Here is a 21267-nt window from a genome sequence, read left to right on the forward strand (position 1 = left end):
TTGGTTAATAGTGGGATTTCATGTCAACCTCCTGTTTTCAGTGCTGAAATGTCACCTGGTCCTATACATGCTGCCACAGTGTCTGTGTGTGCATGCCGGATTGTCTCTTACGTTCCCATGCCCTTCAGTCCTGCTGCGTTTGGAAGATGCTGCTTCCTTCGAGTCATCCACCCATCTACTAGCTCTGGCTCTTACGAATTTTAAAATAACTTGAAGTAATAATATCCAGAAGGAAGACAACAGGAATAGAGGGTGTGCTGGGTAAGTGGCACATGCCTTTAATTCTAGGATTTAAGAGGGAGAGGCAGGCATCTGTGTGAGATAGAGGTCAACATGGTCTATATAGCAAGTTCCAGGCTATCCAGTGCTGCAGAGTGAAACCCTGTCTCAAACCAAAACCCAAACCATAACCAAACCAAGCCCAATCCGAAACAAACCTGCAAGGAGGCTGAGAGTCAGGGTTAGAGTTAAGGACTGGAGAAGGTTCAGCTCTTACTGAGGATCCTCGTCAGTTCCCCTGCCCTGGAAAAGGTCCCCTGTTCAGTTCACAGCAACCACATCAGGTGGCTCATGACTGCAGGTAACTCCAGTTCCAGGGGACTCCTTTGCCCTTTTCTGGACATGTGGGCACTGGTATGCACATGGTATACCTACAAACAGGGTCTTACACACACACATTAAAAATAAATCATTAAAAAGTGAGATGTTCACTTACCAGTTCAACAAAAGCAAGTCCTCCATAGCTGTGAGCAACAAAAAACACGCTCTCTGCAGCAGACTGGGCTATGAAATGGTCCCATACATAGACTGCGTGCTCTTCGGGAGAACCATTTTCCTAAAAAGAAAACAAATGCATACTGCATATTGTATCTAGTGACTATCACAGTAATCACTTAGATTCAATTATATACCTGCATACAGAGCATAAAAATAAGATAGTTAGAGAACATTCAAAGAAGTAAAACAAAAGAACCCCATTGAGTATTTAGAGAATAAATTAGTATTAAAACTATTAATAAATTACCACTAAGCTTAAATGAAAATGTAATCTTTAGAAAGAACTTATTAAAATACATGCATTTTAAGGGAAACAACCCATGTATTACTGTGGTACTAAGATCTACTTTAGCACATTAGGGTTATATAACAGAACATTATGGGGGTGTTGATAAAACAATATTTAAGCTGCATCCTTCTATACATATTAAAGTATTTATACTATATATCTATATAGTATTTATTGGGATTATGAGATTTTAAGAAGTAAACTGAAAATATGAAGAAAATCAACAATGGGTATTTTCTGTTGAAGCCATTTAAAGGAATATATGCTTTCTAAAAGCATGTTCTATGCACTTTTTATTTTTAGAACACAGAAATCTAAACAGATATAGGAGCTTTTAATCTAGGGTTTAAAAACTTATTAAATATATTCTAAAACTTCTATAATAACTTCAGTTTACTATATTGATTGCATTAGCTGATATGTAATAGTCATAAAAATCTAAATAACATGAAAATATTGATCAAATAGTAAATTGATGAGACCCAAACCCCCCATAAAAATTTGCTTGCATATTTATTTCTTAGAAGCCAATTTCCTAACAACATCATGAATATTGCACACGAAAAGAATTTATTCACAATTTCTATCCTTAAAAAGCATATATCTGAGGTAGGCAAATCTCTGTGAGTTCGAGGCCAGCCTGGTCTACAGAGCAAGTTCCAGGACAGCTAGGGTTGTTACACAGAGAAACTTTGTCTCAAAACAAACAAACATACTGATTTCCAAAGTGGCTTATGAGTTGGCACTGGAGATTCCTCAGGAAAATGGGAATCAGTCTGCCACAAGATCCAGCAATTTCACTCTTAGGCATATACCCTAAAGATGCACATTCATACAACAAGGATGTCTGTTCCACTATGTTCATAGCAGCATTATTTGTAATAGCTAGAACTTGGAAGCAACCTAGATGTCCCTCAACCGAAGAGTGGATAGAGAAAATGTGATACATTTACACAATGGAGTACTATTTAGTGGGAAAAAAATGGAATCTTGAAATTCGCAGGCATATGGATGGCTCTAGAAGAAACCATCCTGATTGAGGTAACCCAGTCATAAAAAGACAAACATGGTGTGTACTCACTCATATATGGATTTTAGACATGGATCAGGGGAGTGCCAGCCTACAATCCCACCACCAGGGAGTCTGGGAAACAGGGAGGACCCTAAGAGAGATATGCATGGTATCCCAGAGAAGGGGAATGGGACAGGATCTCCTGAGGGGAATGGGAGCGTGGGGGGGGGGAGCAGGGGAAAAGTGAGGAGAAGGAGAAAAGAGGAGATGAGGACATGGGGAAGGAGGAAGGTTGAGTGTGTGGTGGAGGGGATAAAGGAGAGCAGGATGAGTGATGAGGGAGTCATTATAGCTTAGAGGAAAGATCTGGCACTAGTGAGATTCTCAGATTTCTACAAGGATGACACCTACTGGCAATCTAAGCAATAGTGGAGAGGCTACCTTAAATGCCTTTCCCCTATAATGAGATTGGCAAGTACCTTATATGCCATCCTAGAGCCTTCATACAATGGCTGAAGGAAGCGGAGGCAGACATCCACAGCTAAACACCAAACTGAACTCCTGGAATCCAGTTGTAAAGAGGGAGGAGGGATGGGCAAAGGGGTCAAGACATGGTTGGTGAAACCCAGAAAAACAGCTGACCTGAACAAGGGGGACTCATGGACACCAGACTGATGGCTGAGAGACCAGCATCCAGACACCCTGAACGTGGGTGTCAGTGAGGAAGCCTTGGCAATCTTTGGTGATTTAGGCAGTAGATCAGTATTTATCCCTGGCATACAAATGGAGTTTGGGAGCCCACTTCACATGGAGGGGTGTTCTCTCATCCTGGACACATGGGGGAGGACCTAGGCCCTGCCCGAGTTGATATGACAGACTTTGGAGATCCCCCATGAAGGGTCTCACCCTCCCTGGGGAGTGGAGTGGGGACAGAGTGGGAGGTTGGGTGGTTAGTGGGGGTGGGGGAGAAGGGGAGAGAGAGGGAGCTGGGATTGACATATGAAGCAAGCTTGCTTCTAATTTAAATAAAAAGTTCCATAAAAAAACAAACAAAGCGAAGCAAAGAAACAAAACCAAGTATATATACGGATAGGCAATCTCTCAGCAAGCTCCCTGGTTCTCACATTCTTTCAGTGTTTCTTCCATGGTGATCCTGTAAGCTCTATATTGGGACTGGGCTCCATAATTATGAATTTTGATTGGTCGTAGTTTTCAGTAATGGTTTCCATAAAATCACATAATGTGATTTCCTAAACAAGGGCTGAACAAGGACAACAACACTCAATGTGCTCAAGATGGGAAAGCCCACAAGGCCTCAACCCTACACAAAGAACAACAGGCGAGGGAGGGATGCTGAGAGCAGGAGAAATAATCTTCCTCAGGGAAGAGCTTACCAGCTGGTTATAATAGGAAATGTCAGTTGTGAAAACATATATACAAGTAACATCATACAGACGAGGCAGGCTGTACATGGAAATTATATATATGTATATACATATATAATGTATTTATGTACATACCAACAGTTAATGAAAGAAGAGGCCGTGAATGCTCTGAAAGAGAGCAAAGAGGGGTATACGGGAACATTTGGATGGAGGAAACAGAAGGAAGGATATACGATGTAATTATATTGTAATCTCACTAATGAAAAGAAATAATTTTTAAAAATATGTGTTTTTAATCAAACAGGGTCTACATGGCAGCTCAGGCTGGCATGGAACTCACTCTAGCCTGTGCAGCTGTCAAATTTAAGGCTGTTTGCTTGCCTCTATCTCCCAGTGCAAAGATTAAAGGCATGAGAAAAAGGCATAGCTCCACCTTAGAAATTTTGTAGTTAAGCTGCTGTCCCCTAATGTCTATCACCGTTCCAAATTTCTTCCCACAGCCACAAAGGGTCATTTCCTTCCGGATACCCACATTCACTTCAACTAACTTAAACCTTCCAGAAACTTCCTGACTAAAGCTGTTTGTATCCCCATATCCAGCTGAAACCTGAACATCATCTTTTACATCTTCCTCCCTTAAATTCCTCCTGGAACTAGTCACTTAAATTCTGCTGATCCTGCCTCTGATTGTGTCAGTATCAATTTTCTCCTCTTTAGTTTCATGTCTTCTAACTGTCTCATCAAGTGGCTGATAACAAAGCAACACGTCAGAGACGCTACAAAGTGACTATTGGTCCTTAGCAGGGAGATCACACACCTGAGGCTTTGTACCGTCCTAGCAATGCCTGGTCTGAGATCAGTAGATGTCTGTGAGAAGAAAATGAGGCCTGCTTCAAACTGGCTTTGGAGGAAGGAGTGATAGAACCTCACTGACAGGAATCCAAGAAACAGAAAAGTACAATTAGCAGAGCTGCAGGAGTGAAGCAGTGTGATTACTAACGTGTCACTCAGCAAGGTAAGAGCATCACCATCACCCAGGACAGAGATAACTGGCAGAGATAGGTGACCTCGAATTGTGAAAGGATGTTAAAGGTGATACATGAATTCCTTTCTGAAGTACTAGTAGTATACAATTAAATAGCTTTAATAATCAAAGTATTATTTGTTTTGTGATTCAATTTGCTCTTTGACAATTATACACCCACACACGCGCGTATGCACACACACACTCACACACACACACACACACACACACACACACACACACACACACACACCGAATTCTGTCTATTCCTACCCCCTCTTACCTCCTTGGCACCATCCATTTTCTACAAGTTTCTTTCCCACGTTCATGCCTTTTTGTTTTAGTTTGTGATCTATTAATTTTAAAAAGGACCATATGTGTGACCATGAATAGAACTATTCATTGGAACCTGAGGCTCTCACTTTTAGTACACTAAGAAAGATAATAAAGGTGTCTCTCTCTCTCTTCCAGTATCCAACAGCAACTAATAATTCAGTAGGGCGGGATGGGGTCCCAAGAGCCTCAACCTAGTCCACTTTTGCTTCTTGACACACCCAGTTTAATGCAGGCCTAGTGCCCTCAAATGCACTAATGTGAGCTCCAGTTTCAATGGTCATCTCATGCACTGAGGAAAGCAACCTTCCTTCCTGCCCTCTGGCTGGGATACTCTTTAGACACCCTTTCCACAGTGTTCCCTGAGTCTTAGAGAACTCGAAGCCATCATTTCTTCTAAGCACCTTGAACAATTAACAGATGTATTTAATGTTCAAAGAAATTACTTTGTAAAGGCAAGAAAGGAGGGCAACATTTGCCCTAAAAGACTTGACATTCCTATACAATGATCTCAGGTTTTCAAAAGCACAGGCTTTTGTTTGTTTACTTGTTTAGAACACCATCATTTGAGGGTTTAGAAAATTCTGACAAATCGTTGTAGGCATCTACAACTGTTATCTATGGAAATTAATGCAAAGAGCATAGTTCCAAATGTATACTTCCAAAATATTATATTACTGACATGATAAAAACCTCACGTTTATAAATGGGATGATGGTACATCCAGAAAAACTAGCAGTACTCTAACCTGTACTTCATATTGTACCAGTAACCATTACACATTTATGAACTATAATTCAGAGAGTATGGTATGAAACAAGGCGGATTTCAATAACACTTCATAACAAAGAAATACAAGCAAACAGAATGTATTCTATAGACTTCTCTATGAAATTACATTTTGTATTGAGTAACTTGTGAGCAGGGGGTGGGGGAGGGGAAGATTTTAGAATCTTTAAATGAATGGAAGGCATGAAAAGCAGTAAGTCCATCACCTGGAGTTTGCAGGTAGCAGAAAGCACGGGCTACATACCCTGTGTGTGGTGGCGAGAACGCAGGCTGACTTCCCTGCTGTACTCTGGCCATCAATTGCTAAACGCCAAAAAGAAGTATTGCAGTAAGCAAAGCCTTATCCACTAGGCCAGACTATCCCCCACCTGGGCACTGTGACATCTGCATTTCTGATGGATACCTGAGCTGGTAACACACACAATTATCTAGACAACATTTGCATATTTGTGTAATGATTTCCTAATGCTAATTATCCCCTGGAATGAATTTTATACTTTGAGACTGCTCAGAGTGACAGGTTCACATATTTTCTGAACCACTGCCAAATCTGACAGATTTTTTTCATCAGCTAACCTGTTGCTACAAAGTTATAAAATGAGTTATCCTACCATATATACATAGATGGCGCCAAGAGAAGAACGTGAACATGTGCCCACTCCACCTGCTGCCAGCCACCCTTACTGCTCCTCTAGGTTTCCTTCTGTACTTGAGGTTCCCAACTGAGGAATGAAAACTATATGAAATAAACATTTGTTTGTCCACCAAGTTTATTTAAAATTGAAGTTTCTCCTGAAAACTAAGATGTTCGATTAGGAAAGTGGGCAGCAACTCAGTCTAAGTAGGATGCCAATGATAAATCAGATGGATTAAGATGCAAATGTAATCATTATTTGTTTCCAGCAAAGCCACAGTTACATGATGAAAGAAAATTCCCAACTCCATAGAATATTTCTCTAGGAGAAATGAGGCCTAAACATTTTTTATGCTACACTTCAATGTGATTCTGTTGCTTAACACACATAAATTAAAAGTTTTGTACTCACAAAAATATTTAATGAAAATATCTGCATGAAAAATATAGTTTGTAAACCACAAGGCTATTATTATATTTTATTTATTCCATTAAATAAATTGGATTGAAATTTGTATTCATTTCCACTTATTTTAAGCATGCAAACTTTCACAGATTGAACATATTTGGCTCAGCAATCTAAAGGATTAGGCATATATATTATTACACAAAGTTACTGGTAAAGTATGCATAAGATGATAACATTAAAAAATCAAAACTATTATTTGTTCTCTAAATACTGAGTGGAATCAAATGAAGACATCATCATTAGATGTTTGTTTCTAAAATTAAATTTTATAAAGTTTATAATTTTAAGCAGAATGAAAATAAGCAAAAACCTATTATTGTCCTGGTTATGGTTAGGTTTACTATTGCCTTGATAAAATATCATGACGAAAGCAACTTGGGGAGGAAAGGGTTTATTTGGCTTATGCTTCTTTCAGTTTATCACTTAAGGAAGTCAGGACAAGAACTCAAATAGGGCAGGAACCTGGAGGCAGGAGTTGATGCAGAAGCCATGGAGGGTGCTGCTCACTGGCTTTTTCCCCATGGCTTACCAAGCTTGCTTATAGATAGAACCCAGGACAACCACCAGCCCAGGGGTGACCCCACTCACAATGGTCTGGGCTCTCTCTTAACAATTACTAATGAAGAAAATGCTCTACAGGTTTGCTTATAGCCTAATCTTATGGTGCTTTTTCCGAATTGAGGTCTCCTCCTCTCAGACGATCCTAAAGTTGTGTCAAGTTGACATAGAACTGATTAATCAACACACCTATAAAATCAAAATATATTGAAATTCTCTTTCCCTCCAATTTGTACATGCCAAGATATTGTTAATAGAAACTAACCCTAAGGGTATACGACTACTCAATATGACAACTTTAATAAATTATAACTGGTTATGTACAGTAGGCATTTGTAGTAAATATAGTTGACAAAAGTTCAGTGATTAAAAACTTCATCAAAGTTAGCCCATACAGTATAAACTCCGAATTAGATTTCTAAGTCCTCATTGCCTTTTTTCTTTACTTTCCCCATCTTGTCAAGTGGTAACGACCCATCTACTTTTTCATGCCCAAATCTGAAAGTCATCAAGACACATTCCTCTAACTATATCTTTCACATTTAGTTAGGTTAACTTATTCTCAATGTATTTCCAGATCCATTAACTTCTTTTGGTCTCCTCTCTCAGCACCCTAGCTCAAGGCATCACCATCTATTATCTAGAATGCTATCCATTACCCACTATTCATTATTTATAATGAATTTCTGACATAGATACTTTTGATAACCTTATTTATGGCAATTTGCTAAGTTCACACAACTTGCTAAAGTGCAAACTGGTCTGTTTGGTTATAATGGCTAAATAAAACAATGCTTCCTTTTGTGGCGTGATCAGAGAGGGTAAGCTGTAGTAGCCCATTCTCCCCTTCTACCTTGTTAAGGTAGAGTCTCTCATGTTTTTCCTACAGACTCCTCCAGGCTAGCCCAAGAACTCTCAAGTGGTTCTCCTGTTTTGCTGCCCACTGCACACTTGGAGTGCCAGGATTTAAAAGGTGTAGTGCCACACTTGGATTAATTTTTAAATATATTTTGACCATATTTTCATCCTCTCAACTCCTCCAGATCGTCTATCCACCTCTTTATCCACTCATTTCATGTTCTCTCTCTGCCTTTGTCTAAAAAAAAAGAAAATCAAAATATACTAAAACAAAAAACATTAATACAAAAATAGCAAAATAAAAAATATGCATTCATGTGTACTAACAGGATCCATGTTGTGTTACCAATATTCCTGGGCACTGGGCCTGCCTGGAGTGTGGCTAAAATGTCTTGGTACGCCCCACTGGAGAACACTGACTCTCAGTTTCCAGCAGGCATCAGCTGCTGACAGCACTCACCGCCTGCACAGGTTAAAATCAGACAGATCTCAGGTTTGGAAGGAGATGTGAGTACAAAGTCCCACTCTGTGGCTCTGAGTTTGTGCAGCAACTGTTTTCACCTGCTGGCCCATCTTCCTGGCCCTCATGTGTCTGAATTTCAATGTGGATCCCCATCCTTTTAAGATCATACATGGCAAAGAGTTTTTTAAAAAAATTACCGAGCTGACACAAAACTTATTTTTACCTGTCTAAATATAAAATCTGAACCAAAATTAACTAAGGATAAGTTAGCTTCAAAAGAACGGAAATGAATAAATAAGTGTGACAAATATTACAGCTGTGCTGATAAATGCCATGTGATTGGATACTATAGCATAAACAGGCTGTGCTCCGGAATGGGAAGTAGAAAGAGCTCACAGGTTCTTAACGCCAAAACTCTTCGTCTTAGCATTTCCAACAAGGTTACTCTGAGGATTCCACCCTTTTAAGTAAAATTTAGACATTCCCCTTAGTGTAATCTATAATGCAAGCACAATAACATCTGGAGAAAGTACTTCTTTCTATAGCATATAACATTTCATGTATGATAAAAATATAAACATTAGTATATCCTATGAATTAGGAACTATGAATATCCTTATAGTCACATAAGAAGATGAAGAATGATTATGAAACTTATGCAATATGATTCTTAATATATAGAAGACCTACAACTCAGACCTAAGTAGTCTAATTTCTTAATTTTAATCCTAATACATACAAAGTCACTAATATTGAAACATATGCAGTATCTCCCACTTGGTGCAGACACAGCTAGCATTGCCATGCTTCATAACAATGATCCAGAGAGAAAAGGACCTGAAATACAAAGGCACAAGGATTTTATTTTGGTATATACTATATTCTACGGGCCAGGTTTACTTGGAATAATAGCTTGGAAAAAGAAAAAAAAGGTTTCTTTTCTGAAAATTCAATGTATCTGGTCTTCTCTAAATACTTTTGCAACCATATAGAAAAACTGAGGCTAACTTAAAGCGTATTATTTTCTGCTATGCACGCACCTATGGTAAAGGATGAGGCTAAGTGAAACAAATGGGAACAAGAGACTCAGTGCACAGCATGAGCTCACTAATGGGAAAACTAGGAAACGGAAACAGCAGCGTTAGAACGAGAATTGGTGTCCAAGCAGTCATGACATGAGAGGAAGGACAGGTTGTAAAGGCACATAGGAGAAGTCATTTTGGGTAATTGGAATGCTTGTCCTCTGCTCTCATGACTGTAGTGATGTTTAAACAATGGCACAAATTTACCAAGCCACTCAGTAATATGAAAACCATGGTTTGAGACTGATAACTGGCTGCATGTGTTTTTTAAAACAATTTTATTAAAACATGGTCATGCATTTTTGCTTACGTATTACCTATGGTTGCTCTGGCTGTATAGTAGTGGAGCTGAGTAGTTGTGACAGTTATCATATTCTATAATTATCAATTAATTATTGTCTTTTTCTTATGAAAGAAAACATTTGTCAGATCCTGCGCTCAATATTTATGGTCTCAGCTCTACTTTAGAATGTCACATTAAACATCCAAGTCTGATTAGATTATCCCTAAGTCCCAGGAAGACTACAGTAAAAGACATTTTTAAACAAAGACAAATTCACAATGACTACAAGAACAAGGCAGGAAAATGTCAGTTTAGGAGAGATACTTTCGACAAATAAGTGATACCTAATTTACCAGGTTTGACAAAGTCTAATATTACAGTTTCCGTTGGAAAAGGGGAACCAACTTTACTTAAGAATCCTCAAAAATGGAGAAGAATGCAAATGCATCTACACTTACCGTCCTGCACAAAGCCCAACCCTGAAGAGATCAAAGACTTCAACAGAAGGCAGAGTCACTGAATCTCAGAGATAAGACAGTAAGGAACAGTCTAGAAAATACTGTCTGAACATAACACTGGGAGCACAGTCTAGATCCACTGAATCTGAGAGATGAGACAGTGAGGAAATGTCTTGAAAATACTTTCTGAACATAACACTAGGAGCATAGGAGCACAGGAACAAGGAACAACAATAAATGAACAGGACCTCATGAAATCTTCTGCATGACAAAGGACATCATCAATTAAACACAGTAGCAGCCTACAGAATGGGAAAATATTTAGAGAGCTAAGATCCAAAATATATAAAGACCTTAAAAGACTAGATATCAAGAAAACAAATATCCCAATTAAAAATGGTATACACATCTAAACAGAGAATGCTCAGTAGAGGAAACTCAAATGCTTGAGAAACACTTAAAGTAACTTTATACATCCTTAGTAACCAGGAAAATGAAAATCAAAATTACTTTGATATTTTATCATACAACAGTCAAAATGGTGAAGAAAAATACAACAAATGACAGGTCCTGCTGCCCAGGATGTGGAGTAAGGGGAACACGCATCTAGAACTAGTTGGCATGCAAATTTGTACAGTTACTATAAAAACTCAGTTTGGTGATTCCTAAGGAAACAGGGATCTTCCTCAAGAACCAGCTGTACCACTCTTGGGCACATACCCAAAGGATTCTATGTCCTACTTCAGAGACACTTACTCAACTATGTTCACTGAGGCTCTATTCATGACAGCCAGAGACTGGAAACAGACCCGATTTCTGTCATTGGATGAATGAATAAAGAAAATGTCAATGTCATACCATCATATCTTTTACATAATGGAATAGTAGTACTCAAACAACAGAGAGAGAGAGACAGAGACAGAGGGACAGAGACAGAGAGACAGAGATAGAGAGACAGAGACATACAGAGAGAAACAGAGAGAGGGAGAGACAGAAAGAGAGAGAAGAAAGGAAAAATGAAAGAAACAATTAAACCATTTGCAGGTAAACAGGGAGAGCTAGAAAAAAAAGGTCACCCTAAAGCAGGCAGTACAGACCCCAGAAGAAAAATATGGTATACATTCATTTATATGTCGGTGTCAGCTGTTAAGTCCATATAACCATAGAGGTTAGGTGCATAGTAAGGGATTAGGTGTATGAATTACCTCCCTAGGAAGAGGAAATAGACTAGATTGTTATGAATGAATGAATGAATGAAGATGTTGGAGGACAGGAATGGAAGGATAAAACAGGGAGATAGGAAGAGGGGTCAAGTAAAGGAATATGAGGAGGGACAGATAAAACTAACGGCCATTTTTGGGGTCGTATGGAAACCAAATATAGTAGAAGCATCCTAAAATATATGAAGGCAAGTAAAAGGAAATCATCTAATAATAGGTATTTGTTGTTGTGAGGACCAGCCTTCAGTCACTCAGGGAGTGAGGGAGGATCCACCGAGTCAGAAAACTAATCATTCAATAGACTCTCTGGGGCCTGCAAAAAAGGGAAACACACACACACACACACACACACACACACACACACACACACACGCACACGCACACACACACACACACACACACACACCTCCAACGTGTCAGAATTTCACCTAGGTTGCTGGTAAAGGGTAAGTCTTCAGCAGATCAGGGAAACTGAAGAGGAGATGCAGAGCAGGTGAGCTACTGGACAGACAGACACAAAAGGACTTTTCTGAGGAGCAAAGCTTAGTTCTTCATTTTATTAACATTTGGGACACCTTTTCTACTCTATTCTTTTTCTGTTTTGTTCTACCCTAATATTTCCCTTCTGTCTATTCTTAGTTTTTTCCTTATAGCTTATATATCCCAGCAAAATCTCCCAAGCAATATAAATATTACAGTGTGGTTACATTCTATTTTTAAGTGACGAATTAAAATGAATACAAGTAAAAAGACAGCATGTTTTCCATATCCCTTACATGACTGAACAATTTACATATTACAGATGAAAACCAAATTGTCTCCAAAACCCAAAGACCCATTGAGTGTTCATACTTAAGCAACTTGTTACAAATTAACAGAATGTAAGCAAGCAAGGTAAGTTTGTCAGCCAGATCTTTTGCTGGCAGGCTACATTTTGCAGTAACAAAGAAAGGATCAATCACTTTATTATGTCAAAAGGTAATCTTATAAGAAATCTTAAAAGAATCACAAATCTAAACTTTTACATATGAAAAAACAGTCTGTTCTACTTTAAATCCTCAGGGTGCATACCCACTCATTAACAGATTTTTATATCAGGAAGCTGAGGGCAGAAATGGGTACAAGGAATTAATCATCGCCCTTGATCACCAACTGATCCTAGCAAGAAAGGTTGAAATTGTTCCTGTTCCCCAACCGCAACGAGCTCCTCACTCAACTATTAAAATGTGTCTTTATAAACTTTAAATTGTTCTCTAAGACTTTCTACTTCCAAGCCATTAACGAAAACATCCTAGCCTGACCTTAAGCCATTATTTAAAGCCTTGTTTTCGTTATGATGCACACTGAAATCTGTGAACACATCTCCCATATTAGAACTAAAGAACTTCAAGACTCAAGTCCAAGTAGATCAAAGACCTCAACCTAACTACAGTTGCACTGAACCTGAAAGAAGAGAAAGCGGGAAGTAGCCATGAAGAAAGTGGCACAGGAGATCACTTCCAAAACACAACACTAGCAGCATAGGCCCTGGGATTGACAATTAATAAATAGGACCTGCTGAAGCTGAGAAGCTTCTGTAAGGCAGAGGACACAGTCAGTAAGGTAAAACGGCAGTCCACAGGATAGGAAAAGATATTCACCAACCCCACAGAGTTGACAGAGAGCTGATCTCCAAAATATAAAAAGAACTCAAGAAACTAGACATCATAATGCAAAATAATTCAATTGAAAATGGGGTACAGATCTAAACAGAGATTTCTCAACAGAAGGATCTGAAATGGCCAACAGACATTAAGGAATAGCTCAACATCCTTAGTCATCAAGGAAATGCAAATCAAAACAGCTCTGAGATACCATCTCACACCTGTCAGAATGGCTAAAATCAAAAAGACTGAGGACAGCTTATGCTGGAGAGGATTCAGAGCAAGGGGAATACACCTCTATTGCTGGTGGGAGTGCAAACTTGTACAGTCACTGTGGAAATCAAGTGGGAATCAATCTACCTCAAGACCCAGCAATACCACTCTTGTGCTCAATCATACTACAAGGACATTAGATCAAGAATAGTCATAGCAGCATTATTTGCAATAGCCAGAACCTGGAAGCCCCTCAATCAAGGAATGGATAAAGAAAATGTGGTACATTTACACAATGGAGTACTACTCAGTGGAAAAAATATGAAATCTTGAAATTCACAGACCAACATATGGAACTAGAAGAAGCTCTCGTGAATGAGGTAACCCAGACACAGAAAGAAAAACATGGTATACACTCTCTCATAAGTGGATATTAGACATAGCGCAAAGGATCACCAGCCAAAATCCAAACCTCAGAGAAGCTAGGAAGTAAGGAGGAATCTAAGAGAGACAAATGTGAACTTCCTGAGCAGGAGAAAGAGGGGAGAAGAGGAATTGAAACATAGGTTGGAGCGAGAGAAATGGCCCTGAACACTTCATATAGTCAGAACCATTACTGTTAGTTTATGATCTAAGATCTTTGTTTACCAGACTAATTGACTATAATGAATACATGTTAACACAATAAAGAAACAAACAGGACATTCATTCTTCTCTGTGCATACTAAGCTTGCCTTACAACCCCCAAGAGCTTCAAATAACCTCTGAGGCTCTGCATTCAACACAGGATATTAACCTGGGAGCATTATAGTTAATACTTTAAGCACACTTTGAAAATACCAAAAACTAAGATGCATTCTATACATTATGGAAATTCTTAAGGGCTTAAAAGTTGATTATGAATAGGTGGTATTCTCTCACTGTGAAATACTCAGCCATAAATGGCACATTCCTCCTTCTGAGGCACAGGGATCCTTGCAGGAGAGGGTATAGAAGGACTGGAAAGCCAGAGGTCATAGAGGACAACGAAACAGTGTTTTTCAGAAACAATAGGGAAGTTGCATATCAGAGCTCAGAGCAGCTGTAACAACTTGCATTAGACCCAGGGAAGCTCAAACCAGACAAGCTCCCCAAATAGGGGGAACAGAAAGAACGCATCACACCAGCTGAGAGTTAGCCATCTGTCCAGGCTGGGGAAGGGAAGTCTAGCCTCAAGCTTAGAGGGGTTTAGGCTACAGGCAGGGTCAGAAGTACTCGGAGGGGCCCCAGGTACTTAGAGAGTGCCTGATGGGAAGAGTTAGACGGGGCATGGGAAATCCATGGGATTTCCATCCAATTACGTAAATATAGTATTTATTTGTGAAATCATCAAAAATTAAAATGAAAATATTAAAAATAAACAGCATATTTGAAAAACAAATTTTTCCTCACTTATATCAGCTCTTTGAGAATTTTGTACAATGTTTTGATGATATTCACCCTTTCTGACTTCTCCCAGAACCAACTCCCCTATCCTACCCACCCAACTTGTCTTTTTGTTTTAAAATATAACAAGTGAAGTTTATGCTGCCTATATATTCCTGGATGTATAACCTTCACTGTAGCATGTTAACCTGCCAGGGCTCATACTCTTTTTCTTTTTACATTCCACTCTGGAGATTCTGCCCCATCCCCCTTCTCTGGGGTACCATGCATATCACTCTTAGGGTCCTCCCTGTTTCCTGGACTCTCTGGTGGTAGGATTGTAGGCTGGCACTCCCCTGCTCCATGCCTAAAATCCATATATGAGTGAGTATATACCATGTTTGTCTTTTTGTGACTGGGTTACCTCACTCAGTATGGTTTCTTCTAGTGCCATCCATTTGTCTGCAAATTTCAAGATTCCTTTGCTTTTTTTCCACTGAGTACTACTCCACTGTGTAAATGCACTATATTTTCTCTATCCACTCTTCAGTTGAGGGGCATCTAGATTGCTTTCAAGTTCTGCCTATTACAAATAATGCTACTATGAACACAGTGCAACAGACATCCTTGTTTTATGAATGTGCATCTTTTGGGTATATGCCTAAGAGTGGCATTGCTGGGTCTTGCGGTAGACTGATTCCCATTTTCTTGAGGAATCTCCATACTGATTTCCAAAGTGGCTGTAAAAGTTGGCATTGCCACCAGCAGTGGAGGAGTGTTCCCCTTTATCCACAACCTCCCCAGCATAAACTGTCATTGGTGTTTTTGATTTTAGCCATTCTGACAGGAGATGGTATCTCAAAGTTATTTTGATTTGCATTTCCCTAATGGCACTTTCTTAAGTGTCTTTTAGCAATTTTAGATACCTCTATTGAGAAATCTCTATTCAGTTCTGTACCCCACTTTTTAATTGGATCCTTTGGTGTTTTGGAGACTTGCTTCTTGAGTTCTTTGTGAATTTTGGAGATTAGCCCTCTGTCAGATGTGCGGTTAGTGACTATCTTTTCCCAATCTGTGGGGTTCCTTTTTGTCTTGCTGACTGTGTCCTTTGCCTTGTAGAAGCTTCTAAGTTTCAGTAGGTCCCATTTATTAATTGTCAATCTCAGTGTGTGTGTTACTGGTGTGTTCAGGAAGCTGTCTCCTGTACCAATTCGTTAAGGGTACCTCCCACTTTTCTCCCCTAACAGGCTCAGTGTGGCTGGATTTATGTTGAGGTCTTTGATCCCTTTGGACTTACATTTTGTGCATGGCGACAGACATGGATCTATTTGCAGTCTTCTACATGCCAATATTCAGTTTTGCCAGCACCATTTATTGAAGATGCTTTATTTTTTCTGTTGTATAATTTTAGCTTCTTTGTTGAAAATCAGGTGTTCATAGGTTTGTGGACTAATCTTGGGGTTTTTCAATTCATTTCCATTGGTCTACCTGTCTACTTTTGTGCCACTACCAAACTGTTTTCAGGACTATAGCACTATAATAGAGCTTGAAGTCAGGGATGGTAATGATTCCGGAAGTTCCTTTATTGTACAGGGCTGTTTTGGCTATCCTGGGTGTTTTTCTTTTCCATATAAAGTTGATCATTGTTCTTTCAAGGTCTGTGAAGAATTGTGCCGGTATTTTGATGGGGATTGCAGTGAATCTGTAGACTGCTTTTGGCAAGATTGCCATTTTTACTATGTAGATCCTACCTATCCAAGAGCATGGGAGATTTTTCCATTTTCTGGTATCTTCTTTTTCTAATTCACCAGTGTAATGTCTCAAAGAAACCTGGGACAAATGGCCAACTGAGGTGTCTGTCAACATATCAATCAGGCTTTCAGGCCCACCCTCCCCTTAACCCTCTCTAGTCCCTGAGCTTTGCTTCTCTTTCACTAGAAAACTTCAGCCATTTTTGCTATGTGTTTTCTTGGCTCCTGGTTCCTCTGTCCTCTCAGATGCGGTTCAGTTTGCTACTCATGTTCAGTGCATCTGGCTGTGCTCTCCCTCATATCTACAATAAAAACCTTGTCCTCAACCATACATAGGAGCAGTCATGGCCTCATTTTCATCTACTTCTATCAATCAAGCTCTTCTCAAATTCATGATCTCTTTTTAAATTATTATTGATACATATACACACAGGTATACATATATCAGAAGTGCATATGTTCAGGGCAGATAAGTTGGGACTGGATTACCAACCTATCATGAGGCATATTCCTAGAAAAAACAGTCGCCCTCTAAAGGCAATCTGCTTGGAACTCTTCATCCAGGGGGTGAGGCCTCAAGAAACTTCCTCCATCTGGAGATTTGCAGGGATCCACAACTAGTCAAGTGTTCAATTCCAGTTGACACATCTACAATGCAACCCGTCCCCCTAAGGCTTAGGCACAATTGAGGAGGATAGGTGGAAAGATCATGAAAGCTGGAGGACCAAGGTACCTACTGACAGACAGCATCTTCTAGACTTGACCTGGAAGCTGTACCCATGAAATCTCAACAATATGGTCTCCTAAACAAGGCCTACATGACATTTTAAATAAATATTTTAAAACTTATTTTTTAAATTCCTTTCACACTATGGGAAAGGTATTCAGAACACTTTCCTTTTATTCAGAACACTTTCTTTTATGTTTTGAATATAGTTAAAGCTTTCCTGGTATACACAATGATCTGGCTTCAACTTCTAGGACGTAATAAATCTGCTATATCGGCACACTATGTAATCTCAGCATTCAGGCCAATCAAACTTTTATGAATTAATTTTCTCAACAAAAACCTATCGATCATAGCACCCTGCTTTTTATCTCCTTCAAATAAAGATATCAAGCAAAAGGAAATGTTATATAATTATTTGCTATGATAATCTAGTGCTTAGTTATTATATAGTTTTCATGAATTTGTTTATCTGTGTAGAACTATTATATTTACTGACATAATTTAACTTGAAAAACTTGAAGCTGTCTCAGAGATGGTAAGTTTTAATTAATAATGGGGCATTTCAGGATATATCTCTCCTCAAAGAAAAATATTTTAACCACTGTGAAGCTAGGTTTCTCACCATCTAAACAAATGAAAAAACTTGACACATTTTGATAAAATAATAAGTTGGTGTATTTATCAATTTTGGTTTTAAAAGAAGTATGAACAAAATGTATTCTTTACTGTACAGCAGAAAATGCAAGAAAGAACACAACTTTTCTATGCTATTTAAAGATTTCCCACAAACAGCAAACATACCGTAGTTAGTATGAAAAATGTTAGGAAAACAAGAAAAATAATTGTATTTATCATGACCTCTTGAAAACTATACGCTTTAAATACAGCATTCTGTATATAAAGTTAAGGTTGTGGGCTATACACTACTATTAGCCATTACATTATATAAAATGGAAGCTAACTTTTATGAGGTAAAACTATTCCTAGTTTCTGGTCAAGTGTTTACATGCTTCATCCGCTGACGTTTTACACTAACACTGTGAGGCAGGTGCTAGTATGCTTCTCATCACATGAATGAGTAGCTTGCTCAAAGTCAAAGGGCCAATCAACATAATTCACAGTAAAGGAAAGAAAGGGGAATTCAAAATCTACTTTGTTTTAGTTGAGAGCTAACTATTTTTCCATCCTATCTTTTTTATCCAGAGTGTCTCGCATGCTGATCCACAAAAGTTTTAATTTGTACTCCAACGCTCTGTTCAGAAATACAATTTAAAATACACAAAGACTTTTCCAAAACTTTCAAATTTTCATGTTAAAGTATTTCACCAAATTTATATTATGCCAAAAATGCCTTTGACACAATACAATACATCTTCACGATAAAAGTCCTGGCAAGGATATGAATGTAAACTCAGAGATGAATCAGTCTAACCAGAAAAAAACTCCAGCATTTCCAGTAAACACAGGAACAAGACAAGGATGAAGTCTGTGCTTATATTATTCCTTCCAGTTTGGCGTTTCTATGGGTTTCCTGAGAGTGCAGATGTGTGGGCCTCTGATTCTTGTGCCTTCTTTAGGGCTCTTTTCCTTCTGTTGGTTTGTCTTGTCCAATTTCAGTGTGGTCATTTTGTTTTATCTTACTGTATTTTATTTTTTATATTAAAAATTAATGATTGAAGGAAAACATAAGAACTAGGATAAAGGTTAATAAGTGAACTGTCATTATACCTGCTGAGAGATGGAGAATCAGTTTTCTCCACTGAAGTGACACTTAGTAAATCAACCACTTCAAGGCAGGCCTCATATTCAGGAGTAGTTCACCAACATAAAACACTCCACAGTTTTGTGTGTGTGTGTGTGTGTGTGTGTGTGTGTGTGTGTGTGTGTGCACATGATAAAAATGGAGTTGCCTTTTAATAAGAAAACAATGCTCCTACTAGAAATCACAGGTTAACAAATAAAAGAAGTAAGTCCTGTATCAGAAATGAGTTGCCTCTTTGTGAACAGTTGGAGAAGGGTATCTATCTCATAGACTCTAAGCCTTATAGGCTATTAACAGTACTAATAGTTACCCTCCAGAACTTGATGGTAAGGCCGGCTGCTGAAGAATATGAAAAAGTTAAGCCATTACTCATTTGGAAGTTTCAATCCTATGGGATAGCATTCATAGTGCTGGAAGGTGCTACACACATTACTGGAGGAGACTAGCAACCATCAGTCTTACCCAGCTGTAAAAATTGCAAGGAACAAAACCGATTGGCTTGGCAACACGTGCCTACTGGTGCAACAGCGGCATGAACATCATGGGAGCTACAAACCTCTTTTTGATTGGGTTCATTTTCCACTTGACAAGATGAAACACATACCAGGTACCCTTAGTGTGCCAGGAGCCTATGTCCATATAGGTCATAGACCCTGGGAGAGAACCTGCTACAATCATTCTGCTAAAAGGACACAGGACATAGTATTAAACCAACTCTTAATGGCTTATGATTATACTTCATAAGTAAGTGGAGCCCTCATCATAGAAGTTTCTTTTTGTAATAAATAACAATTACCATGGATACCAATAACTGCTCAATGTTCACATATACATATACATACATATATATATACATATATATATATATATATATATTGATTATACTCCTTCCAAGGCTACAGGATCATTGTGGAAGAGGGAGTAGAAAAAGTATAAGATGCAGAGTTGGTGGCTCAAGAAAACAGCGTCCTTTGGACACAGAAGAACAGTACATATGAACTTGCACTGGTTATGAAAGCATGTAGAAGACCCATGTAAGCCCAAGATGGGCCAAATCACAGCAGGGATGGGATGTCCTAGTTTGTTCCTCTGTTGCTGTGATGAAACACTCACTAAAGCCAACTAGTAAAGAAAGAGTTTATTTCATCTTATGACTCTCAGCTCACAGTCCATCAGTGAGGTAAGTCAGGCAAGAACTGAAGTGGAGACCAGGGAAGAAGTATCTCACTGGTCTTTCTCCCTGGCTTCTCAGCTTTCACTTTTATACAGCCCAGGAGTACCTCTCCAAAGTTGGCGATGCCCACAGTGCGCTGGGTCCTCCCATAGCAATCAAGACAAGGCCCCAGCCAGGCGTTGGTGGCGCACGCCTTTAATCCCAGCACTAGGGAGGCAGAGGCAGGCGGATCTCTGTGAGTTCGAGGCCAGCCTGGTCTACAGAGTGAGTTCCAGGACAGCCTCCAAAACAATACCGAGAAACCCTGTCTCGAAAAACCAAAAAAAAAAAAAAAGAAAAAAAAAAAAAGACAAGGCCCCAGAGACTTGCCTACAGATCAATCAGACAGAGACATTTCCTCTGCTGAGGTTCCCTCTGCACAGATGATCCTTTGTGTCAAGTTGATAGGGAAAAAAATGTAACTAGCATGAAGGAATTGGACTTGAAGTCCCACTCCCAATGTAGGAAGAACTCTAATAAAAGAGTGTATTTCGTGGTATGTTGACCATGTTTCAGTGAAAGACCACACATCCAAGAAAATTTGGGCAGCACTAATAGATCTTAGGAAAGAAAAGGACACAGAGTCGGCTGGGTGGGGAATGGAAGTGGATCTGGGAAGAGCTTGAGGATATTACCAAAGCACACTGCATACAATTTTCAAAGAACTGATTCAAATTTTAACAGTTATTAACTTAACTTCTGTTAGCAATATATAAAATCACTGAAATTAAAATAAAATACACAATTTAAAAAGAAGAGATGATTATACCCAATAAATTGTGAAACCTTTGTCTTGCTTCTCCTTTAAAGAGATACTTTTAGAACTGAGATCTGCTTAGGAAACTTGGCTCTCTGTAGAGTACTTCATTAATTCTTCTTTTAATATTGGAGTAGGGCTCACATTATCTCTATGAAGA

At 38.9% G+C, this 21267-nt stretch overlaps 1 protein-coding gene across 8 annotated transcripts in view; it reads right to left on the bottom strand.

Annotated features, from left to right (window-relative positions):
• Fam172a (family with sequence similarity 172 member A) overlaps positions 1 to 21267 on the bottom strand; it is a 374184-nt gene that overhangs the window by 168150 nt on the left and 184767 nt on the right. For all 8 annotated transcript variants that reach the window (XM_040729035.1, XM_040729038.1, XM_040729036.1 and 5 more), the window contains one exon: positions 716 to 835. In XM_040729035.1, coding sequence (XP_040584969.1) covers positions 716 to 835 — 120 coding nt within the window. The remainder of the gene's footprint in view (positions 1 to 715; positions 836 to 21267) is intronic.

The sequence above is a fragment of the Mesocricetus auratus genome, unplaced genomic scaffold (assembly GCF_017639785.1).
Source record: "Mesocricetus auratus isolate SY011 unplaced genomic scaffold, BCM_Maur_2.0 Super-Scaffold_100020, whole genome shotgun sequence".
Taxonomy (NCBI): Eukaryota; Metazoa; Chordata; class Mammalia; order Rodentia; family Cricetidae; genus Mesocricetus; species Mesocricetus auratus.